The sequence below is a fragment of the Nematostella vectensis genome, chromosome 2, assembly GCF_932526225.1.
Source record: "Nematostella vectensis chromosome 2, jaNemVect1.1, whole genome shotgun sequence".
Classification (NCBI taxonomy): domain Eukaryota; kingdom Metazoa; phylum Cnidaria; class Anthozoa; order Actiniaria; family Edwardsiidae; genus Nematostella; species Nematostella vectensis.
Genome location: NC_064035.1, coordinates 15,182,123 through 15,207,920, shown reverse-complemented (window position 1 = coordinate 15,207,920; position 25,798 = coordinate 15,182,123). Strand labels below are relative to the sequence as shown.

The window sequence follows — 25,798 nt, the reverse complement described above, 5'->3', positions numbered from 1 at the left end:
TTTGGTACTTACCCATCCCCGCTTCACTTCATGGTCCGTCTCAAGAGACCATGATGTTGTCCGAGAATTGTAAGTAAAATAAATCCTGCGCGTGCACAGTCGGCCTGCTCAGACACGCTGATATCTCACATGATGAAATCGAAATGAAGTTTGAAAGCAAATTCCAATAGTCTTTCGGGGTATTTGCACTTCTAAGGAACAATTCCCGTCATGTCATGATGAAAATACACGATACACGATACACGATACACGATACACCGTGTTTGGAGCAGTCGCCGCAGGTAGTGAAAACTTGGGCTTGAAAATAATCGCTTAAAGTTCGTTTTTTCTTACAAACATGGGAAATATTATAACACGAAAAGGTTGAGATGAACTTTAAATCGGTTTTTGGGAACTTGGAACGCATATTTTTGTTTTCTGTTCTTCAAGAAATAATGCTTCGAATGACGAATTCCGTGTTACGAGAGTGCAAGATTCTTTTATCCCAAAAAGCATCGTTTTCGGGCTTCCTGTGGTTATATAGTTGCGCGTCAGAACCGTTATTGACACACCCCCTAGACGCCCCCAATCGTACGTGAGCAGGGTTTTGCAAATTTACATTTCCATTGCACTTTTTGGAACAGCTTTGGATTAAAGCATTTAAAAATGTAGTTAAGCTTGTACATAATTATATACCAAAGGAGGATTCGAGCTTTCACAAGGAGCCAACGTTGAAATTTCGGAATTTTTATGGAAACATGTTAATATGGACTGTGATTTAGCGGAAGCTATCCTCTCGTACACGCGATGTCCATTCTCAAAGCACGTGATCACAACGAGACAGGAACCACTTGGCCTTGGCCGCTGATTGGCTCAAACCCAAAGCAGGATGTCAGGCCACCTTTAGGAATACATTAAAAAAAAACAATAACAGTCACGAACTCTAAGAAAAAATGCTCTCATTTTGCAGAAAAGGTGAGAGAGCTTTGGCTTTGACTTACGCTAGACATCCCCTTGTAGTCTTTGCAGACTCCTGAAGTTTTGTTGAAGTAACGGCTTATTTTCTTGTGTTTTGATGCAAGATAGAAGCTATAACCAAGGCTGGTTCAACGTCAAAAGCGAGAAAGCAGGATTCGACTACATAATTTTCCCGAGAATGGAGACAACTTGGGATGAATTCTATTATAAAAGATCTGTGGTCGCTGTCGTAGAAAAATTTTTGAAAACGGTGGATGACATGAAGGCAACAGTGCTTATTCCGTGTCGGCTAATGGACATACCGGTAACAGAGATCCTCTATAGCCCCTCCGCCGGCGACCCTTTTCTGAAGAATAACATAGACTTGTGCTCATTTTATTCGTTTATGAAAGCATTGAGGACTCAGATTGCATTAGGAGCAAACCATATCGAGGAAAATGAAGAGCACAATTCGCCTTTCCAGTGTGAGATAGAAGAAACAACCCGCCAAATAAACAAACTTGCGCTCGTTGCGAAATACCTTGGCGCAACAGACCTATTTTCCCAGGCTGTTCCATTCGATGTGTTCGAATCTCAGGTCCGTTTTACTGAAGAATGCACTCTTCTAGATGCCTTAAGAAAGTTTCAATATGAGGTGCAAGAAATGGAAAAGGCGATGTTATTCCCGAACCGACTGAAAGATCACGAGCTAGTAGGAAATTGGCCAAGGATGCCGAGCAATGTTCGATCGCTTCAAGATGTGTACTCCCTTTTGAAGCTACTGAAAAAAGAACTAATCGATGGCCCTCAGAAATTAGAAAACTCCGATCCAAAATTGCAGCAAAAATTATCTGATATTTACCACACTTTACGTCAATATACAACAATGACATTAAATCTCATAGAACGATACAAAAAAGAGGTGCAATGTGCATGAAGTGCCTTGTCATGTTGGGCCCTGAAACTCAATAGCCACAGAATCTATTAATAAAGCAGTATTCTAGTTTTATAGAAAAACATTGCTTCCCTAACATCTAAACATAGCAGAAAATATATTTTCGTTAATTTCCTGTTTCTTGTAATTAGAGCTACTAGTTTGCACACTAAATGACAAGACATAAATTGTGAATGCTACATTTTTGTTAATACTTTTTGAATAAAAAATGCAGAAAATTGCCTTTGTGTTGTGAACAGGCTTGATCATATGAGTGTTTGTTGTTTTTAAACTTATGAATCATGGCTTTTTTCCCCTATTGTTCTCACCCTCTAAAAATCCCCAAGGTCAATACCACACTCTAAAAAAAACACCATGTTATCCAATATCAACACTCGAAAAGGGGACCAAAAACAAAACTAACCGGGTAGTGAAAAGAACGAGTTTCAGTATCAAGGCAGATTCCCCACCCCCCCACCCCCGCCCTCTCTAAAAGGATGTTTACTATTTGTCAAGCTGGTCAGCGGAAATTGTCAAACATGGCGACGCTCGAACTGTTAGAGGTTGGCGATGTGGCTCTGATTTCTTCGTCGCTTACTACTCGATGATAAACTTTTCTGCAAATCCTTACCGTAAGTGTTCAATCTGAACATGTCATAGCTAAATGTTCTAGTATTTTTAATGCCACAATGATAAGCTATTTACCAACAAATGTTCTTCTCAGACTGACACAGGTTTCGATTGTTGATTCTAAACTTACTTACTTCAATACGATCAAAGTATATTACATAAAAGCTTATATTTGACTTCATCAATTCAAAGACTTGAACTCATTGATATTTTTGATTAAGATATATCCATATTTTTAAAAGTTTTAACAGAATTTGATGTAGAAGAATCCACATGGCAATTCTTTCTTCTCGAAATTTTCTACAGAATCACTCCCGTTTAGGATGCTGAAAATTCATTTTATAGATCTCTTTAACCCCTTCACAGTTATTCCAGGTTTATGGTGAGTGTTTTAAAATTAACAGATTTTGTATGAGCCTACCTGAGTTTGCCTTAATTCAGACCGAAATGATATATCCTGAAAGAATTCAAAAGAGAACAGTAGTTTGGTGGCGATGATATATTTGTCTGAATGTAATTTAGACAAGGTTAAAGTCGGGTCTAACCGTGCGAGTCTGGGTTCTAGTGCTTGCCCCTGAGCTCGCTGTAGGCACCCCTTATCACATGTTTTTGTATTGGCCCGACTTGCAGAGGTTTCAGAAATAAGTAACTAAAGCCTGATTCATATGTTGCACTCTTGCCGTATAAGGGTTTTAAATGACCAGTGCATATATAAGTTGCACTCAGTAGGTTGCTAAGCTGTTCAGTCACTCTAAAATATGCTTGTCACATCACTCAAGCTGCAGCCTAAGTCTACAGAACTCTATAGCATGCATCGTTTTGTTTTTATTGGTGCTTGTTTTTTCAGTTCCAAATAATACTTTTTTTTAAAAAAATTGATGCTCATTATTTATGTTTGTGAGGTTAGCAGCGAATGTCAATTGCTGATTTTCATGTAAAAATGTCACTTATACCATTAGTAAATATCAACTAGAGATATCATATGATAGTGAGTGCTCAAAGGGGTTCATCAATCTATCAATCATTTCCTCTGTTTTATTAAACTATTATCAGCAGTCCATGGAATTTGATAAACAGTAGTTAGTACCATGTGGTAGGTAAGGCAATAAAACATTTTTCTAGGTGGCTGAAACTGTATTTCTCCAGCTGGGGATATAGTAGAGACTTTTTGTGGCTGCCTATAGAGTGAGAAATAAACAAAAACGTCAATGAGTTTTCTTTATTTTAAGTTGTGAGTTTCTCTTCAGTTTGAAGTGTGTCTGGTATAAATTGTTTTACAAAAACATCATTTTTTCAATACAGTAGATTACAGAATCATGTCAGTTTTACATGAAGTAGACTGCTAGAGCTAGATGCTAGAGCTTTGCATTTGTCATTCATTGGCAGACCTTAGGCGGGGCACAGGGGCCTAAGGTCCTCCTTTTCACCCAATTCTCCTATACACATTTACTGAAGCAAAGGTTTCAACTTTGGTCTCCATATTTGTTTTACTCTGGGTCCCTTCTGTAGAATCAGGATTCTCCCTTGTTGGTGGTGGTTGTATGATTTTCTCGATCTATTGAGTAGAAAATACAAATACAATTAATTAACTGTAATATTAAAATATTGGAATGGGGAGAGATAATTTTTTTTTGTTATTCAGAATATATAAAAAAACACAAACCTGAAGCAGGCCATGAAAAGTCACGCGCAAAAACCAATACACTGAAACAAGAATTTACGATAGTAAATAATAAATCATAATAATAAATCACTTCTATGTTATGATTTCAAACTATTAAGACGTTGACAGTCACCACCGACTGTTTGATTTTGACTGTCACCACTGACTAATTCATGTACATTTCGCATGGTTACCACATCGTGAAGCCTGTCGTAACAAACAGTTTGTGAAATAGCTCCTTTATTACAAGCCTTCAACATAAAAGGGACAGTAAACATATCAATAAGAGCGGATTTCGTATAGTTCATAACCCTGAGTTTTTCGGGGTGAGATTTCGGGCATGAAAACCCCTTTATCACTTGTGGAATCTGGCTTATAATTTTCTTCAAACTACCCAAAGGCATAGTTTTAAAGCTGAAGTATCGCTTATAGATTTCTTTTTAAAAAAAATTGCTCAGTACTTACCAAAATATCGCCAGCAAACTCTTCCCGTCTGGAATTGTCCTCCCATTTGCAAACCATGCTCACATTGTAAAATTTCCGAAGTACTCCCAATTGCCCATCAACATCATTGTCTTGAATTTGATTGACAGACTGAAAACCCAAGCGGTGAGAACATGGTTCGCTCCATATAAAAATGCTGGGGTTTATGGGCTGAGGAGCCTGGAAGCTTGTGGAAAGCCTTGGCGAGAATAATTTTGCTCTCCACTCGCTGTGTTTGCTCCGAGCAATTACACTTATACCAAGGGCTTTGTTCAACAGAAGGGAGAGACAAACTTTTCTGTCCTCATTATAAAGTATCATATGACAGCACTAACCTTTTTAATTCTCACCAATATTTTACCTTACTCTACAGAATTTTATAGAATCCATCGTATTGTTTTTATTGGTACTTGTTTTTTTTTTCAGTTCCAAATAATACTTTTCTTAAAAAATGAATTAAATAGATGCTCATTATTTAAGTTTGCAAGGTTAGCAGCGAATGCCAATTGCTGATTGTCATGTAAAAATGTCACTTATCCATTAGTAAATATCAATTACACTTTATCCATGGGCTTTGTTTAAGACAAGGGAAAGACAAACTTCTCCATCCTCATAATAAAATATCATATGCCAGCACTAACTTGTTTGATTCTCACCAATATTTTACATATTAATATTTGAAGTTTTAATGTTCTTATGCCACTGCCATGTAATACACAGGTCCAATGGAAAAAGATAAATTTAATTCCACATTCCTTTATATAATAATGGTGAGTTGTGTGCTTATTTTTAAATTTTGATGATTGAGTTCTTTTCATGTTCTTATTGAAGTATCATATTTGTTGCTGTTTATTTTCTTAGATCGTTTTGTGTGAATAAAGAAACATTCCTCATGTCAGCCAATTTCCAGAATTTGCCAGCTTGTTGCTCACCATTCATCAGATTTCTCTTTGCTTCAAATGAAAGCATGCAGAGAAAGCGGCGCCTGGCTCTTGGTGTAATGGTCTTGTTGCTGGTCAATATTATTTGGGTTGCCTCAGCTGAATTAAGTGATGTAAGTAAGAGAAGAAATACAGCCTGACTTTTGTGGTCACACAAAAATGAGTAGTTTTCTGTGGTATCCAATCTTATAATGTACACTACTCAACATTAGGCGCTCAAATAGCTAGGCGCTGTATAAAATTTGTTTTCTTATAAATATTTTGAAAAGACACTTGTTATCTCCACCAAAAGTAATTTATAAAAAATACAGTGGATGATCCACCAGTTTACCCAAAATGAAACATAAAAATTGTCAGGTTCTTATCAGAAACTGATTGAGGTCAACATTGCATTATTTACTTGGTGAACAATACAATTGAGCTGCTTAGGTTGCATCAGTGATTTTCTGGATTTTCCTGGTTCAGTATCATTGAGCACTTGCGCATCATTGAGGCCTTGCATTTATCGTGTGTTGTTATGTTTTGCAGTATATATTCCACACTGAAGGCTTCAATAAACCATTCTTCACAACATACTTCAAGACCTCAGCATTTGTTGTGTACCTGTTGGGATTTGTGTTTTATCACCCCTGGCAGATCCAGTGCTGGAACACTTTCTGTAACAAACATGTAAGAGCATTGTACCACCTTGTTGCAGTATTCACATGGGGATCTCTATTAAGAACATTTAGCATTATTTTATCAATAGTATGTGTTTTGGTTTTTGTGGGATGGATTGATTGTGGCAAGGCAAGTGAAAAGGTGCTCTAGAGCAGGAAAACTTTAGAAGAAAATTAGAAACCATGGAACACAACATATTTAACGTACAAAACACATTTAGTGTATGACAAGAGCACAAAACACATTTAGTGTATGACAAGAGCACAAGACACATTTAGTGTATGACAAGGGCACAAGACACATTTAGTGTATGACAAGGGCACAAGACACATTTAGTGTACGACAAGGGCACAAGACACATTTAGTGTATGACAAGGGCACAAGACACATTTAGTGTATGACAAGGGCACAAGACACATTTAGTATACAACAAGGGCACAAGACCGATTTAGTGAACTACAAGGGCACAAGACACATTTAGTGAACTACAAGGGCACAAGACACATTTAGTGTACAACAAGGGCACAAGACACATTTAGTGTATGACATGGGCACAAGACACATTTAGTGTATGACATGGGCACAAGACACATTTAGTGTATGACAAGGGCACAAGACACATTTAGTATACAACAAGGGCACAAGACCGATTTAGTGAACTACAAGGGCACAAGACCCATTTAGTGAACTACAAGGGCACAAGACACATTTAGTGAACTACAAGGGCACAAGACACATTTAGTGTACAACAAGGGCACAAGACACATTTAGTGAACTACAAGGGCACAAGACACATTTAGTGAACTACAAGGGCACAAGACACATTTAGTGTACGACAAGGGCACAAGACACATTTAGTGTACAACAAGGGCACAAGACACATTAAGTGTATGACAAGGGCACAAGACACATTTAGTGTATGACATGGGCACAAGACACATTTAGTGTATAACAAGAGCACAAGACACATTAAGTGTATGACATGGGCACAAGACACATTTAGTGTATAACAAGAGCACAAGACACATTAAGTGTATGACAAGGGCACAAGACACATTTAGTGTATAACAAGGGCACAAGACACATTTAGTGTAGACATGGGCACAAGACACATTTAGTGTATGACAAGGGCACAAGACACATTTAGTGTATGACAAGGGCACAAGACACATTTAGTGTATGACAAGGGCGCAAGACACATTTAGTGTATGACAAGAGCACAAGACACATTTAGTGTTATGTATGACAAGGGCACAAGACACATTAAGTGTATGACAAGGGCACAAGACACATTTAGTGTATAACAAGGGCACAAGACACATTTAGTGTAGACATGGGCACAAGACACATTTAGTGTATGACAAGGGCACAAGACACATTTAGTGAACTACAAGGGCACAAGACACATTAAGTGTATAACAAGGGCACAAGACACATTTAGTGAACTACAAGGGCACAAGACCCATTTAGTGTATAACAAGGGCACAAGACACATTTAGTGTACAACAAGGGCACAAGACACATTTAGTGGACAACAAGGGCACAAGACACATTTAGTGTACAACAAGGGCACAAGACACATTTAGTGTACAACAAGGGCACAAGACACATTTAGTGTATAACAAGGGCACAAGACACATTAAGTATACAACAAGGGCACAAGACCCATTTAGTGTACAACAAGGGCACAAGACACATTTAGTGAACTACAAGGGCACAAGACACATTTAGTGTACAACAAGGGCACAAGACACATTTAGTGTAGACATGGGCACAAGACACATTTAGTGTATAACAAGGGCACAAGACACATTTAGTGTAGACATGGGCACAAGACACATTTAGTGTACAACAAGGGCACAAGACACATTTAGTGTACAACAAGGGCACAAGACACATTTAGTGTATGACATGGGCACAAGACACATTTAGTGTATAACAAGAGCACAAGACACATTTAGTGTACAACAAGGGCACAAGACACATTTAGTGTATAACAAGGGCACAAGGCGTATTTAAACAGCTAGCTGGTTTGAATGTAAACAAAAGTAATGGTCCTGATGGCATCTCGCCTCGCGTGTTACGAGATCTGGCAAAGGAACTATCCGGTGTACTGTGCTTCATTTTTAATCAAAGCTATCAAGAGGGAACTTTGCCAAAAATCTGGCTAAACGCAATGGTCGTACCGGTGCACAAGAAGTCAGCCAAAGACCAACCACAAAATTACCGCCCAATTTCTCTTACATGCATCTGCTGTAAGATTATGGAGCACATTGTTCTTAGCCACCTGAACAAGCATCTAGCAGCCAACAACATACTGTCTATCTTCCAGCATGGTTTTCGGCAAGCACTATCTTGTGAGACTCAGCTAGTCCTCACATTCCACGACTGGGCAACTACATTAAACCATCATGGCCAAGTGGATGCTTTACTATTAGATTACAGTAAAGCCTTCGATAAAGTGTCGCACTCAAAGCTCCTCAAGAAGCTTTCTCATTATGGCATCGAGGGGAAGACACTAGCATGGATATCTGGCTTTTTGAGAAACAGGTCCCAGTACGTGGTAGTCAATGGATCCCACTCTAGCAAAGTGCATGTAACATCAGGCGTTCCACAGGGCTCCGTTCTGGGACCAACTCTGTTCCTACTGTATATAAATGACATCTGTGAAGCATCGAAGTCCCAGGTCAGACTCTTCGCAGATGATACGATCATTTATCGCCCAATCTCTACAACGGATGACCATACAGCACTCCAAGAAGATCTGGACGGTGTTTATAAATGGTCATCAGCATGGCAAATGGAATTTAATGTGACAAAATGTTACTTACTATCAGTAACGAAGAAGAGAAAACCATCAACATACGTGTATACTGCAGGCGCGAAGCCCTTTACTCAAGTGGCAGACCAAGACTATCTTGGAGTAAGATGCAATAAACAACTACGCTGGGGCCCCCACTGTTCCAAAATAGCGACGAAGGCTAACAAAACCCTCGGCGCGATTAGAAGAACTTTGAAACCCTGCGAGCCTGCAGTAAAAGAACGTGCTTATTTATCGCTCGTACGACCATCACTGGAATATGCCTCAGCGGCATGGAGCCCTTATACAGACACAGACGTAAATAGATTAGAACAGGTACAAAAGAACGCAGCCAGATTTGTAACAAACAACTATACTTTCCAAGCTAGCTCCACAGAGCTTGTGAACCAACTAAAATGGGATACGCTTGAAACTAGAAGACTATTCCACCAGTCAGTTCTAATGTTTAAATTCTATAACAACCTTGTGGCCTGCCCTCTCCCTACTTCTGTTTCTCAACCGTCATATAGAGTCACTAGGAGGCATAACCATAGTTTTTTGCAACTACAGTCTAATATTCTATCCTATAATTATTCCTTTTTTCCAAGAGCTATAAGAATCTGGAACTTACTTCCCAGTAACGTTGTCAATCAAGTAACCCTAGAGGCATTTAAAACAGCCGCTCTGCCGGCCATCAGGCAGCTAAAGGTGCCTTCGCACCTACGCCGGCTTTAAAGCTGACCAACCCTCCCATTACTAGCGTAAGCTATATATACATGTGTATAGGGAGTATTTATTTAAGTATTTAAGTAAGACACATTTAGTGTACAACAAGGGCACAAGACACATTAAGTGTACAACAAGGGCACAAGACACATTAAGTGTATGACAAGGGCACAAGACACATTTAGTGTACAACAAGGGCACAAGACACATTTAGTGTACAACAAGGGCACAAGACACATTTAGTGTATGACAAGGGCACAAGACACATTAAGTGTATGACAAGGGCACAAGACACATTTAGTGTACAACAAGGGCACAAGACACATTTAGTGTACAACAAGGGCACAAGACACATTTAGTGTACAACAAGGGCACAAGACACATTTAGTGTACAACAAGGGCACAAGACACATTTAGTGTATAACAAGAGCACAAGACACATTAAGTGTATGACAAGGGCACAAGACACATTAAGTGTACAACAAGGGCACAAGACACATTAAGTGTACAACAAGGGCACAAGACACATTTAGTGTACAACAAGGGCACAAGACACATTTAGTGTACAACAAGGGCACAAGACACATTTAGTGTACAACAAGGGCACAAGACACATTTAGTGTACAACAAGGGCACAAGACACATTAAGTGTATGACAAGGGCACAAGACACATTTAGTGTACAACAAGGGCACAAGACACATTTAGTGTACAACAAGGGCACAAGACACATTTAGTGTATGACATGGGCACAAGACACATTTAGTGTATGACATGGGCACAAGACACATTTAATGTATAACAAGGGCACAAGACACATTAAGTGTATGACTAGGACACAAGACACATTTAGTGTACGACAAGGGCGCAAGACACATTTAGTGTACGACAAGGGCACAAGACACATTAAGTGTATGACAAGGGCACAAGACACATTAAGTGTATAACAAGGGCACAAGACACATTTAGTGTATAACAAGGGCACAAGACACATTTAGTGTATGACAAGGGCACAAGACACATTTAGTGTATGACAAGGGCACAAGACACATTTAGTATACAACAAGGGCACAAGACCGATTTAGTGTATAACATGGGCACAAGACACATTTAGTGTATAACATGGGCACAAGACCCATTTAGTGAACTACAAGGGCACAAGACACATTTAGTGAACTACAAGGGCACAAGACACATTTAGTGTACAACAAGGGCACAAGACACATTAAGTGTATGACATGGGCACAAGACACATTTAGTGTATGACAAGGGCACAAGACACATTAAGTGTATGACAAGGGCACAAGACACATTTAGTGTATAACAAGGGCACAAGACACATTTAGTGTACAACAAGGGCACAAGACACATTTAGTGTACAACAAGGGCACAAGACACATTAAGTGTACAACAAGGGCACAAGACACATTTAGTGTATGACATGGGCACAAGACACATTTAATGTATAACAAGGGCACAAGACACATTTAGTGTACAACAAGGGCACAAGACACATTTAGTATACAACAAGGGCACAAGACCGATTTAGTGTATAACATGGGCACAAGACACATTTAGTGTATAACATGGGCACAAGACCCATTTAGTGAACTACAAGGGCACAAGACACATTTAGTGTATAACATGGGCACAAGACACATTTAGTGTACAACAAGGGCACAAAACACATTTAGTGTATGACAAGGGCACAAGACACATTTAGTGTACAACAAGCTTCACTGATGAACTATGACATTGATCTAGGTGCTCCAGTCTCTCCCCAATCAAGGGGGTTCACCTAGCAATGGACTGGTGATACCTACCCATACAGTCAGGGAAGGCAGCTCATTGTTATCAAGTCCAACCTCATCCCGTTCACAGTCACCAGCTCACCAGCAGATATTGGTATGTAGATGATCAAAATCAAGCATAAATTGCTCTATTTATATTTATTAATCATTTTAGTTATACATGATTCCATGTTTGCATCTTTTTTATTGAAATGTTTCTTGGAAATAGTTGCTTGGTAGTACAAATACTTTAAGATTATTTTGCTGAATGGAAGGTGCTGCATATTCCTATTTGTTCACAAGCAAGGCTTCTATTTACGTCATTCATCATGTTATGTCATTCATTTATCTGGAATTTATCTGAATTGTGCATGACTAACAGAGGCAAAACTTTGTTGAAATCGATGTTGATTTTGGGGACTAATTGATATCTGCTTGTTTTCTTGACTTGCTTCTTTGTTTCTCACCAGGGGGAATCAGTATTTGAGCCAGTCACAGATGAAGAAGTCAGCCAGGATAACCAAGTAGATGAAAGTAGGTTAGACTACACTACACAATTTGATGATATATAGTATTTCTTTATTATTCAGAATCACAAGTGTTTATTTAGCTAAAGAAAACCCAACCATTTTCAAAAAACCTCTCCCTGTGTAAAAGGGACATTCATCATCTCATAGTCTCATAGAATAAGCACCAACTCTCAAAGTAGCCTTGTCTCCAGGACAATGTAAAAATTTTAGGCCTTGGCCGTTTCAACAAGCATTTAAAATATTTATGGTGGTATCTTTTTTTTTTAAATTCTTGTGCCCTGTGGACAAAAAGGATGAAGACCTATTCCCTTTTTTTCTGCCAACAGGTAGTAATCGACATGTTCACTTCAACAGTGTACGAGAAGTAAGACACCTTCAAGGTGAGTTTATACAGGAATTTACCTGTTGTTTATTTGAATTTGGACGGTTTGTACTGTCTTTGTCCCCAACTGACTATTAGCCAGGATTTTGAGGGGAAAGGTTTGAGTTAGGGGGGAAGGTTAGGTGGTGTTTGTTAAACACCATTTTGCAGAACCATTTCTAGGCATGTGGTTCTTTATTTTCTTTTATTAAAGCAGACCTTTCAGTTGAGTAGGGAGTTTTTCCAAACCCTCCAAACTCCCACTGGCTACTTATCTGAAGATGGTGTGATGTCACTGCATGCCATGATATCTCATATTGTTTATATAATTTACATTGTTTTTGTAGCAGATAATTCAACTCGGTTAGCACGCATGTCTCACGAAGCAACCGAAGAGCTGGCAAGACAGGCAGAGAAAATGAGCCTACTTCAAGTTGCTAAGATAGCCTTGATGTTCTGTATTCTGGTGGGTAAAAACATCATTCTTTCGTTTTTCCTAGAAACATGTATGATTTTACCATCCTTTTGTAGTGGTTCCTAGCAACGTGGAGTTACCAAGAGGCTCTTAATGATACATCGCCTGCTGCTGTCAACATTCTGTCGTCATCATCAGGTAAGAAATTATGCTATAATATAAAGATTGAGGCACTGCCTAAAAGCGGAGCTCCAAATCAAACTTTGCTGGTTTTCGTTCAATAACAAAGAAAACCCGGATTTCTCTTTTTTATGACATAACCGGTTACGTCACACATCACGTGACTATCCTATCCTAACTCTTGTTGTCTGAAGATAATCATGAGATATGGATATTGTTGTTTTTGACGACGTTATCGATTTCAAAAATCACGTGACCATCTTGTAGCACCCCCATCATAGAGCTACAGTAGACATACAGTAGTATAGTAATAATGTGTTTTATTTTATTTTTTTATTTCAGGTCTATTCACATTGCTACTGGCTTCTGTGTTTAAGAGTTCTGCGGCTGATAAGTTCACTGTTTCTAAACTTGTTGCTGTTATTATCAGGTTAAAACAAAAATGATATTTTGTAACAAACTTTGACAACCTTTGATGAGGGCATATATAAAATTTTGATCTGATCGGATCTGATCTGTTGGAGGCATCGTACCTCCGTAATGGTGCTGGTGGGATTGGGGGGGGGGGTGGTGCTGGTGGGATGGGGGGGGGGTGGTGCTGGTGGGATGGGGGGGGTGGTGCTGGTGGGATGGGGGGGGTGGTGCTTATGGGATGGGGGGTTGGTGCTGGTGGGATGAGAGGGGGGGGTGTACAGAAGCCCAGCGGGGCCACTGCCCTATTCGGTTTCGCATTTCCATGTTTTGCAATCAACATTACGGGTTTGTATTTTGCTTATGCGAGTTTGTATTTTGCTTTTGCTAGTTTGTATTTTACTTTCGAGTTTGTACTTTGCTTTTTGTGAGTTTGCATTTCGCTTTTGTGAGTTTGTGTTTCTATTTTGCTAGTTTGTATTTTGCTTCTGAGTTTATATTTCTATTTTGCTAGTTTGTATTTTGCTTTTGCGAGTTTGTATTTTGCTTTTGTTAGTTTGTACTTTGCATTTGCAAGTCCGGTGTTTTGCTTTTGATCAGTGAGAATTTCCGGCAATTCTATTTTTGGCAATTATTTCATTTTTTGTTGACGAAAAAAAGGTTATTTCTAAATTTCAACTTGTCATTTTGACTTTGAATTAGAAAAATTCCTATGCTTTTTCGATATTGTCAATTTTCATTTTAAAATTGATATTTCCTACCTTTATTCAATTGAAAATTAGAAATTTAAAAGAACTTCCATTTCATTTCCATTTTGAAGGTACCTAACATTATTTGATATTTCTGTTTATTTTCATAAACAAAAAGTAAGTCAGGGCGAATTTCCGGCAATTCTACTTTTGGCATTTAATTCATTTTTTCGTTGACGAAAAAAAGGTTATTTCTAAATACAAACTTGTCATTTTGACTTTGAAATAGAAAAGTCCCTATGCTTTCTTCGGAAATACTGTCAGTTTTTATTTTAAAATTGATATTTCCTGCCTCTTTCATTTCACATTTGGATGCAGCCATTTTGAATATTCCTATACCATTTTATTCTACGACATTTCTGTTTATTTTCATCAACAGTAAATTAGTCATTAAGTCAATTTCTGGCAATTCAACAAACAAGGTTTATTTAGTTCAAGCTTCCATTCATTTCCTCCAATCACAGGCGGGCTAATTAGTATAACCATCACCCTTTGCGGTGTACTGATTTCCGCCTTTTTTCTTGAAAAAAAAAATCAAAATGGCGGAATACTTGAACGAGAATCAAGAAGCGACAGAAAACCTGGTTAAACAAAATAAGTGACTTCTGGAAATGTTTCAGTCAGTAATTGCTTATTTTTTCGTAAGACTTAGTCTTACGAAGAAATAAGCAATTACTGTCTGAAACATTTCCAGAAGTTAGTCGACCTCATGTCCTACCACCGGGGAAGACTTGTAGAATACACGAGTTTACACCCGTGAATTATTAGGGGAAGACATGCGAATACAAACAAAAGAGGGGTTACCAAAAGGGGGTTATGAAGACACGCGAATATGCTCGTAAGACATGGGGAATATTCCAGATCTTACACTGTAGAATATTCGAGTAGACGCAGCGACGACCTCATGTCCTACCACCGGGGAAGACTTGTAGAATACACGAGTTTACACCCGTGAATTATTAGGGGAAGACATGCGAATACGAACAAAAGAGGGGTTACCAAAAGGGGGTTATGAAGACACGCGAATATGCTCGTAAGACATGGGGAATATTCCAGATCTTACACTGTAGAATATTCGAGTAGACGCAGCGACGACCTCATGTCTTACCACCGGGGAAGAATTGTAGAATACACGAGTTTACACCCGTGGATTATTAGGGGAAGACATGCGAATACGAACAAAAGGGGGGTTATGAAGACACGCGAATATGCGTGTAAGACATGGGGGATATTCCAGATCTTACACTGTAGAATATTCGAGTAGACGCGGAGTCGACTTCATGTCTTACCATCGGGGAAGACTTGTGTAAAACACGAGTTTACACCCGTGGATCATTGGGGAAAGACATGAGGTAGACACTTAGTATGCATCTTGTCTTCTATGTGGTGTAAATTAGATGCATACTCGCATCTTCCGCGTGTCTTCACACGGTGTATATTAGGGCATTACTTGTTGTAAATTATAGTCTTGAGTATATTCGGAGAATACTTAGGGAAGAAACGGGAATATTTACCCCAGGGGGAAGACGCAAGGAAGACAGAGGAAGATTTCGAATCTTACTTAAATCTGCCCTCGGGAGTATATCTGAGAATACTCGACTTTTTTTGCCGTGAAAATGGTATAGGAATATTCAAAATGGCTGCATCCAAATGTGAAATGAAAGAGGCAGAAAATATCAATTTTAAAATAAAAACTGACAGTATTTCCGAAGAAAGCATAGGGACTTTTCTATTTCAAAGTCAAAATGACAAGTTTGTATTTAGAAATAACCTTTTTTTCGTCAACGAAAAAATGAATTAAATGCCAAAAGTAGAATTGCCGGAAATTCGCCCTGACTTACTTTTTGTTTATGAAAATAAACAGAAATATCAAATAATGTTAGGTACCTTCAAAATGGAAATGAAATGGAAGTTCTTTTAAATTTCTAATTTTCAATTGAATAAAGGTAGGAAATATCAATTTTAAAATGAAAATTGACAATATCGAAAAAGCATAGGAATTTTTCTAATTCAAAGTCAAAATGACAAGTTGAAATTTAGAAATAACCTTTTTTTCGTCAACAAAAAATGAAATAATTGCCAAAAGTAGAATTGCCGGAAATTCTCACTGATTTATCAAAAGCAAAACACCGGATTTGCAAATGCAAAGTACAAACTAGCAAAAGCTAAATACAAACTAGCAAAAGCAAAATACCAACTAGCAAAAGCAAAATACAAACACGCAAAAGCAAAACACAAACTCGCAAAAGCATAATACAAACTCGCATATGCAAAGTACAAACTCGCAAAAGCAAATAACAAACTCTCAAAAGCAAAATACAAACAACAAAAGCAAAATACAAACTCGCAAAAGCAAAATACAAACTAGCAAAGGCAAAACACGAACTCGCAAAAGCAAAGTACAAACTCGTAAAAGCAAAACACAAACTCGCAAAAGCAAAATACAAACTCGTGATGTTGATTGCAAAACATGGAAATGCGAAACCGAATAGGGCAGTGGCCCCGCTGGGCTTCCGTATAGGTGTACAGGTTTGCACCTTCTTACAGGACGGAAACAAACCTTTCTTATGTTCTCGAAGGCCTTAACTATATTAACACGTCTAACCTAAACTTGCAAACGATGTAGCGTATATTTTGGTTTTAGTCTTACAGGAATGCTCTAAGCTATGGGGGCTGCAATGTGGTTGTGAAATATAATGCTTTTGGTTATTCTTTCAGCTTATGCGGGATTGTAATGGTGACTTTGTCAGATGCAAACAGCAAGAAGGGAGGAATCAACTATGGGGCAATATGGTCTTTGCTGGGAGCTGTTCTGTGAGTGCATTTGCTCATGTGAGAACTGTTTTTATCTCTTTATCATTCCAATTATGTAAGTCCTTTTTCTTCAGGTACGCTTGTTACTTGGTTCTTCTAAAACGAAAAGTTCCAGATGAGACGAAGATGGATATAACTATGTTTTTTGGTAAGTTAAGTAAGCAAGGATTTCATCTTCTTATCTGTTCCAGGCTTAACGAAAGACAAACAGCCATCAAGCACTAACTTCTAGTTCCACGTTTAGAATACAGATGCTAAACAGAATATGAAAAAGAATAATAATTATTATTATTGTTATCATGATTTCTCCAGACAAATTAAAGTTTGCCAATCTCCCCCCTCTACCAACTTTTGAGAGTATCTTTTCATGCAACAGGCTTTGTCGGGGCCATGAACATCCTGCTGCTATGGCCTGGGTTCTTCATTCTTCACTACAGTGGTTTTGAAGCATTTGAACTCCCTCGTGGTTATAGTGTGTGGGGGTACCTGACTCTCAACGCGTTTATTGGGACTGTGCTCTCAGAGTTCCTGTGGTTATGGTGAGTTAATAATAAAGAGTCTTTGCCAGCCATTATGTCACCCTAGCAAGGTATAAGGAGTGAGAAAGCATCTATTTCCATCGGCTGGTTTGGATATTTTCGATTTTATTTTGTTACAGCCAAATTCGTTGTTCGAGAATTTAAATACATTTCTTGCCTGGGAATAGCGCGCAGCAATTATACCACGTGACCAATCCTTGCTGTGTAGTCAAATGTTTTATGACGGGACGGTAAAAACATGACAGCCATCGATTGGTTTAGACGGTTGACTACATGCTATTCCCAAACGAAGAACAACAAAGAACTCAGCTTTAATGAAGCATAAAAGATTTTGATAGATGGTCATTTTAAGATTTCTTCATAATTTGTCTTCCAATGGTAAAATCTGAACAGATTGTTCGTATTGGACCCTTTTCACTAACCGAAGCAAGGGGCCTGGCTAGTTCAGACCTGGGACTCTCTTTGCGCATGCAATAAATACTGGACCCTCTCCCACGCTAGCCAGAATGAGACTCCCAGGTCTGGACTAGGGCCTGGCAAACCCAAGCTTGTAAATGCTTTGACCTACAATTGGTACGTGTAACCCAGGTAGGTCATTCATATATGGTTCACTAAATTGTCCTAAACCCTAGAACCCTAATAATTACTTTTGTTAACCATATATAAAGGATCTACGTTAACCCAGCTTAGGCCGCTAATGCCCAGTGCACACTAGCAACATAACAACATAACACTAGCGACATATCGACATAACGACATGGGCGCGCGCACTATGTTTAGCCCGACATAACGACATGGACATAATGACATAAAAGAAGAAACATGTTTTTTTCTCTTATGTCGTTATGTCGAAGATAATAGTGCGCGCGCCCATGTTATGTCGATATGTCGCTAGTGTGCACTAGGCATAACTAACAAAGATAAAACCAACAGGCTCCTTGTGTCCTCTGTGGCATTATAGTCAATAAGTCCCTCCAATTAATTCGTTGTTTTTTGCCACGCTTTTGTTATTTTAGGGGCTGCTTTCTTACGTCGTCTTTGGCAGCGACGCTGTCTCTAAGTCTTGTGATACCGCTGACCATGCTCGTCGATGTTTTCATGAACAGGGTAAGCTGTCAGTTTCTAAACTAGGCAACCATAATGATCCCAGATTTTTTCAGTGAGTGGGTTGCTGCCGTTGCTACTCGAAGTAAGATTTTATGGGGGCCAAAAACGTGGTGAATGTTTTTACTATACCATGCCTGAATCTTTATCACTTGTTTACTAGTTAGACTATTAATACTCCCGGACGTATGAGGAGTATACTGGCTATCTGCGCTGACATGCCGTGCTCTGTTTGAACAGGGTGGTAAAGGGTATTTTCGTGAAACGAGATTTGGCCATTTTTCACCCTACGAGAAACGTGAAATCGTCCATTTCGACGTCCGCGAAACGTGAAAAGCTATTTTGCCCGGTCCGTGAAACGTGATCCATACCCCTTTTTACCAGCCTGTTTGAAGGACGAAAATGACATAGGACATAGGGGTTGGGAGGATTGGAATAGAAGACAGTATTATTTAGAGTATTACTACAGGCATGTAGGTACTGTAGTATGGGGAGTATGGGGGGGGGGGGGGGGTAAGTAGTAAAGGGAGTATGGGGGGCGAGGGTAGTACAGTGGGCATGAGGTAGTGTTAGTAGGGAGTGCGAGTATAGTACAGGGAGTGCGAGTATAGTACAGGGAGTGCGAGTATAGTACAGGGAGTGCGAGTATAGTACAGGGAGTGCGAGTATAGTACAGGGAGTGCGAGTAGTACAGGGGGTATGGGAGGGTAGGTAGAATGGGAAGTATAGGAGTGTACGTAGTATAGGGAATATGGGGTATAAGGAGAACCAGATTATGGTAGTACAGGGAGTATGGGTGTACGGAGTACTATAGTATATGTAGTATGGGATCATAGGTAGTACAGGGGAGTAATGGGGTGTAGGGAGTATGGTACATACACTCCCCATATTACCATACTCCCCACACTCCCATGCTACCATACTCCCTACCCTTCCTTTGCCCCCACACTCAAAGGAAGGGTAGTGAGTGTAGGGGGGCATAGGGAGTGTGGGGAGTATGGTGATATAGGTAGGTACCCCCGGGCACCACCTACACTCCCCCACCCCGGGCACCACCTACACTCCCCCACCCCGGGCACCACCTACACTCCCCCACCCCAGGCACCACCTACACTCCCCCACCCCAGGCACCACCTACACTCCCCCACCCCAGGCACCACCTACACTCCCCCACCCCAGGCACCACCTACACTCCCCCACCCCAGGCACCACCTACACTCCCCCACCCCAGGCACCACCTACACCCCCCCACCCCAGGCACCACCTACACTCCCCCACCCCAGGCACCACCTACACTCCCCCACCCCAGGCACCACCTACACTCCCCCACCCCGGGCACCACCTACACTCCCCCACCCCGGGCACCACCTACACTCCCCCACCCCCTGTACTCCGTACGTTTATACTCTCGTACTCCCTATACCCCAGTTATCCCTAGAGGGAAGCATGGTTGACACAAAGGACGGCTGCGCGGTAGACTGCATACTTTAAAGAGCATTTGTAAAATTAGCAAGTTAAGGAAGCATATGAACCTCATACCTGTCCTCTCCCAGCAGATTAAATTCTTCTCGTTTGTGCCCTACTTTAGGTCAAATTTTCGCTACTCTTCTTACTTGGTACTTTGCCTGTCTTCGCGTCTTTCTTCGCTGTCAGTTTATTGACACATTATCCTGACTGGGACCCGGTTATGGACGCACTGAAGAGGACCCTGGCCCTCTGCACCAATAAACACACACGTGTTGCAAGGTATGCACTCAATAATGTAATTCATTGCGACCGGCCAGCAGCGACCGGCACTGCGCGCAGAAATGTCCCGGCAATACTTTAACACCATAAAAATGACTGCGCCCGTCACATACACTCAATACCGTGTTTCAATATACGTTGAGCCTCCTAAGCAAGTACATCAATAGTTTCAATTCAACGTACTTATAATGCGAAGCATAATACATGTGGCGCACGCATACTTGCTGGTTAGTATGGACACTGTTTTAGGAACTCCACTGACTTCTGATCCTGTATGATCAATATTGTTCCAGTCTCGAGGGGGATGAATCAGAAAATCTGCTAAACGAAGAAGAGTCGTCAGAGAACCATGTGCCCACGTGATGTATTTACAAGACAACACCGCCTCGTAGAGTTGTTTCCAAGACAACGTCGCCACGTAGATATTACCGTGACTTTACCCCCATCAACCAAAGACAAATACTGCGTTCACACTACTGGCCTTGAAACCATGTTCAGCGCAATGTTTATATTTAATATTGGATGTTGTTAAAAACGAATTTGAAGTTCTTGTTTTGTGCTGCTATGCCTTTATCATTATTGTACATTCTTAAATACACCTATTTCATTTATTTATTATTTAACCATAAGAAAATGTAAAATAGAACAAATAAGTTTGACTTACCATGTTGTTTTTACCCACGGAAACGCCTTTCAGCTTCACTGAATGTTAAAAAAATACAAGATAGATATCTAACCAGTGTTGTCAGGCATTTGGCATTTTCCATTTTCTTATAGTCAACAGTAGTATAAAGGGGATGAGCAGCACATTATATGCAAGCCCTTGTGTATCTGCATTTCTATTGTTTGCTCTGATAGGTATAGGATGAATATATATTTAACTTTTTTTATTTTTAATTTTTATCTTCATTTTTTAGTCAAGATAACTTTTATATATGCCAATAGTTAGGGAGGGGGTATTGTTGTGGAGACTGGGGAGAGATGTGTACTGTGTGGGTGTTAATGATCCAACTAACCGTGCGGGTGGTGGCTCAAATAAAGGCATCGAGAACAATTGCGGTCAATCAGAGCGAGGCTGAGACTAGTAAAACCGGTTTATACAATAGGGCATATGGCGACCAATCAGAGCGAGGATGAGGCTAGTAAAACCGGTTTATACAATATAGGAGGGGGAGGGGGTTGGTAGGGATTGTTCAGATAATGTATGATGTACAATTGGGAATATGGCGACCAATCAGAGCGACGATTAGACTAGTAAAACCGGTTTATACAATATAGGAGGGGGTAGGGATTGTTCAGAGTAAATACCAGTGACTTTATTCGAATTATATTTAGTTGTCCTTTATTTTTTTGTTTTAGATTATTGACTTCCCATTGGAGCCTTTTTAACTACCTTCTCATCTAAAGGGGTTCAGGGGCAAATATTGGTAGTCGTAAGGGTTTTCCGGACGGTTTTACCCCGAGTTTCTTGGGCCCTTCGTGTTTCTGGTTCCCCTATGGAAAGACAGATAAAAATTTTAGTTACTACACCGGGTGTTGTTCCGGTAATGTTGACTTATCAGGGATGAATAAGTTTTTAAGAACGCTGGATGGGGTTAGTAAAACCGGAAAATATTCTGTAAACTATTTAACTTATAAGACCAAAATCTCAGAATCGTTTAAATCATTTCTATAATCCTTTAGCTAAATAAATCTTCCTCGTATAAAAAAAAAACTTTTTAAATTTACTTTTACCACGTTAACATAAACGTTCTAAAAAACATCCTTCCTACATTTTATTTATAGAGTCATAACATATACACAGACGCACGCTATACACACACAGCTAGACCCTACCTTCTTGATTAACGCTTGTAACCTTATTCGGCTCTCTTCTCTGAGCCTCTGTGCCACCTCAATCATCTTGCCTCTTTTGACTAACCCGTTCTTTGTTGTGGGATAAATACAGAATATGAATCATTAAAGTGCGGATAAATACAGAACACGAATCATGAACCATGAACCCGTGAACGAAAAAGTTTCTATAAACATCGAGAATAGTTTTTACTAAACCCTTTAACATGATTTGATTTATTCCTCTATTTTCCTACAAAAAGAACATACATATAATTATTTTCTTACTATAGGGTTTTTTTTTTCCAAGTAGACATAATAACATACCTCTGGATCAAACACTACTTCTTTGACGATGGTGTTAAACTCAACTTGACGAGGCATGAAGCGGTATTCTTCAAAAATAGAGGAGACTTGATAATTGTAAGCTTCACTCTGAGTTCAAGAAGTGATGTCCATAAAAGCGTTCTACCAGCTTATATACTAATTCCAGGGAATAAACCGGTTTTACTGGATTTTCTATTGAAATGAAAAAACCTGGCAGCCAATCTAGTAGTAGGGTTTTGGCGCAGCTGGCGCAACTTTTTGATCTCCCCAAATTTCATTCCAAAAATGGCGCAAAAGTCTCCACGCACCTCCGCCAAGCCCCGCGACCTGCGCATGCGCGAGTTTGCCAGAGATCTCTTGCACGACCAAGCCCACCTGTCAATCACTTTGTCACGTGACGGCCAAGCCCACCTGTCAATCACTTTGTCACGTGACGACCAAGCCCACCTGTCAATCACTTTGTCACGTGATAGCCAAGCCCACCTGTCAATCACTTTGTAAAAAACCTGTCAATCACTTTGTCACGTGATAGCCACGCCCACCTGTCAATCACTTTGTAAAAAACCTGTCAATCACTTTGTCAAGGACCTGTCAATCACTTTGTCAAGGACCTGTCAATCACTTTGTAATGTGATAGCCACGCCCACCTGTCAATCACTTTGTCACGTGCTGCACTTAGGGGGAGCTCGGGAGGCTATTCTGGTCTAAAGACGTATGGGGTCCTAGATAAAATGACATTAAAGACGGAGGTTAAGATTAGAAATGGTGCGGCTACCGCCGGCGGTTGTTCGGTGCCGGAGGTGGATGTGAGTAACACTGCGGATGCGGGGCCTGAACACTGCTGTTGTGACGCTGATTACTATGAAGACTCAGAATACGGAAGCTTCGACCCCGTTGGGTTTGTGGCCGGAGCGGCGACAATTGTCCTTGGTGTTCTAGCAATGTTAGTCTCCATGCCACGGTATGACGAAAAAAGATGGGTGAGATACTAGTCCACGAATGTGGTGCGGAGACTTTAGACCCCACCTAGGGGGAGCTCGAGGGGGCTAGCCTCTCAGCTTCACATCTAAAAAGCCTTTGAAAAGTGGCTTAAAGACGTGAACAGTTCAATAAAATGGGGGAACAAACGGTTGAACGTACGGCCGAAGACCGGTCACCACCACCATATAATATCCCCGACGGGCCGGTACCCAGGATTAACGTCCCCACCCTCATGCCGGAGTTTGCACTGTTTGACCGAGCCCTCACCAAATACGAGACTAGTAGAGCCTCCTTGGGAGACGAGGATAGTAGTAACACCCTTTGCAATCATGACGACCTGGTCACAGAAGACGGGGTCACTAGTTGCTTAGAGTGCGGGGAACAGATGCAGCGCGTGATCGCGCACGAAAGAGAATGGGGTTTTTACGGACATTCCGACGGCAAACGGTCTTCGAATCCAAGTCGGGTCCAGGTACGTAGGTCTGAGGATAGAAACATTGACAAGGATGTGGAGAACATGGGTTTTAGCGGGGTAATTGTAGCCAAAGCTAACGAGATATACACTCAGGTGACGAAAGGCCAGATTTTTCGCGGCGACCCACGGAAGGCGATCGTCTTTGCATGCATCTACTACGCCTACAAGATGTCCGGTAAGTGTCAGACACCGAAAACCTTGATGGAAACTTTTGGATTGAGCAAGAAGAGCTGCCTTAAGGGTCTAAAAATCTTTAGTGTTAACGCGCCTAAAGATTACTTACTACATGGAGCGTCTCCCACAGTTGTGCATCACATTCACGACGTGATGGACAGATTCTCGGCGTCCCCCGCACAGAAGGGAGAGGTGGTCCAGCTCTACTACAGGTCTAAGAACCGCTCGTCTGAGTTGAATCGCGCTCGCCCACAATCCTTTGCGGTCGCTTTAACCTATTACTGGGTACGGCTAAAGGGGGTCGATATTACACTTAAAAAATTCTCCGAAAGAACGGGCGTCTCCGAGTTAACCATCAGTAGGAAAGCGAGAGAAGTGGCCACAGTCCTGGGTACGCCTGGTGTGGTATGATGTTTCCTGATTTCCAGAGAAATCAGGATTTCCAGAAAACTGTCAGTTCGGAGTAGATGTGAATTAACACGTTTTAAAAAAATTCGAAAAAAGTGGTTTAAAGACGTGGATGTAATAACAAAATGGATACGCAAAGTGCTGGAAGTCTTACAAGTCTCACCGTGGAGGATCAAGCCGCCACCTTAGCGAGGTGGGGAGCCGCAGACTTTGACACCGTTATGGAGCGCGCGGCGTGGGAGGGGTGCGTCGAGACCGTGAGGTTGTGTAAGAGTTGGGGTGCGACGGATTTCGAAAAGCCGATGGTCAGGGCCGCAATGAACGGCCACGCCGAGATCGTTAAGATGTGTTGTGAGTCGGGCGCCTGTGACTTCGTGTATCCAGCGTCCATGGCCGCGAAAGGCGGGCACGTAGAGGTTTTGAAGGTGATGGATGAGTATTGTGCCGACGGAGGAGAGGCCATGACCGAGGCCATGGGTGCTGCGGCGGCGGAAGGTCAGGTGGGGGTTGTTGAGTTGTTGATAGATCTAGGTGCCGATGTCGATGTCGGTTGGGCCACCGTCGAGGCGGCGTACAATGGGCACGTTGAGGTTCTAAAGCTGCTGAGAGAAAACTTCAGCGAGTTTGACCCGGACTGGGCTATAACACCGGCCACCCAATCCGGTAACCTCGAGATTGTGAGGTTGTGCTTGGAGTGGGGCGCTACCGATCTCATTGTACATATGAGTCACGCGCGGTTTTTGGGTCTACACGAAATTGTCGCGGTGCTACGTGCGGCGTGGAGGTGGGGTCTCGTGCATGAGGAGCTCCCGGAGAAGCTACACAAGGTGAGATTCCGTAGAAAGCTGGAGGACGAACTAATGCCAGTAGCTTGGCATCCTGACAGGTTTTGGGATTGGTGCATGGATGAGCAAGAGAAGGAAATGTTGGGAGAATGCTTCGCCAGGTAGACGTCGGCCGGCTAGAAGGCGGGTATCGCGTGTTGGATTGAAAAGTGATTTAAGGACATGACCGGTTTGATAGAAATGGAGAACCAAACGGTGAAAGACTCGAAAGTATCCCCCGTAAAGCGAACAACGGATTATAAGTGTCTTCATGGCAGAGTGAAATATTATTGCAAAGATTGTCACGGATCACAAATCTGTCCTCACAACCGGAGAAAAACGCGGTGCAGAGAATGTAACGGCGG

The 25,798-nt window shown here is 40.9% G+C and overlaps 3 protein-coding genes across 11 annotated transcripts in view; 2 read left to right on the top strand and 1 right to left on the bottom strand.

Moving 5' to 3' along the window:
- Nucleotides 1-890: 890 nt before the first annotated feature.
- On the top strand, nucleotides 891-2,112 carry LOC5521849. The gene has a single exon (XM_032367083.2). The coding sequence runs from the start codon at nucleotides 1,055-1,057 to the stop codon at nucleotides 1,871-1,873; it is 819 nt and encodes a 272-aa protein (XP_032222974.2). The 5' UTR covers nucleotides 891-1,054; the 3' UTR covers nucleotides 1,874-2,112.
- Nucleotides 2,113-2,387: 275 nt separating this feature from the next.
- LOC5521848 (solute carrier family 35 member F5) lies at nucleotides 2,388-21,147 on the top strand. 5 transcript variants are annotated; one of them, XM_048720819.1, is made up of 16 exons: nucleotides 2,388-2,502; nucleotides 5,367-5,416; nucleotides 5,613-5,700; nucleotides 6,116-6,256; nucleotides 11,537-11,677; nucleotides 12,033-12,096; nucleotides 12,419-12,472; nucleotides 12,801-12,919; nucleotides 12,985-13,066; nucleotides 13,391-13,478; nucleotides 16,927-17,022; nucleotides 17,097-17,170; nucleotides 17,399-17,561; nucleotides 18,578-18,668; nucleotides 20,254-20,411; nucleotides 20,705-21,147. In XM_048720819.1, exons 3-16 carry the CDS (start codon nucleotides 5,614-5,616, stop codon nucleotides 20,772-20,774), a joined length of 1,428 nt encoding a protein of 475 aa, XP_048576776.1. In that variant the 5' UTR covers nucleotides 2,388-2,502; nucleotides 5,367-5,416; nucleotide 5,613; the 3' UTR covers nucleotides 20,775-21,147. The 5 variants fall into 5 exon arrangements, with proteins under 5 accessions (XP_048576776.1, XP_048576773.1, XP_048576762.1 ...); XM_048720816.1 differs by having other exon boundaries at nucleotides 5,508-5,700; nucleotides 12,804-12,919; XM_048720805.1 differs by having other exon boundaries at nucleotides 5,508-5,700.
- Nucleotides 20,272-25,798, bottom strand: part of LOC5521847 (leucine-rich PPR motif-containing protein, mitochondrial) — a 40,370-nt gene continuing 34,843 nt past the window's right edge. The window contains exons 37-39 of one of the 5 annotated variants that reach the window (XM_048720790.1): nucleotides 21,805-21,905; nucleotides 21,076-21,113; nucleotides 20,272-20,729 (exon numbers count right to left, since the gene is read on the bottom strand). In XM_048720790.1, coding sequence (XP_048576747.1) covers nucleotides 21,813-21,905 — 93 coding nt within the window. In that variant the 3' untranslated portion in view covers nucleotides 20,272-20,729; nucleotides 21,076-21,113; nucleotides 21,805-21,812. Of the gene's footprint in view, nucleotides 21,114-21,730; nucleotides 21,906-25,798 lie in introns of those variants that run through there. The other 4 variants (XM_048720798.1, XM_048720787.1, XM_048720793.1 and 1 more) reach the window with 4 other exon arrangements.

Coding starts and splice junctions, on each gene's coding strand:
- LOC5521848 (XM_048720807.1), top strand. CDS start 5,539: ATGTCAGCCAATTTCCAGAATTTGCCAGCTTGTTGCTCACCATTCATC. Junction 11,678..12,032: donor CAGCTCACCAGCAGATATTG/GTATGTAGATGA, acceptor GTTTCTCACCAG/GGGGAATCAGTATTTGAGCC. Junction 17,171..17,398: donor GGATATAACTATGTTTTTTG/GTAAGTTAAGTA, acceptor TTCATGCAACAG/GCTTTGTCGGGGCCATGAAC.
- LOC5521849 (XM_032367083.2), top strand. CDS start 1,055: ATGCAAGATAGAAGCTATAACCAAGGCTGGTTCAACGTCAAAAGCGAG.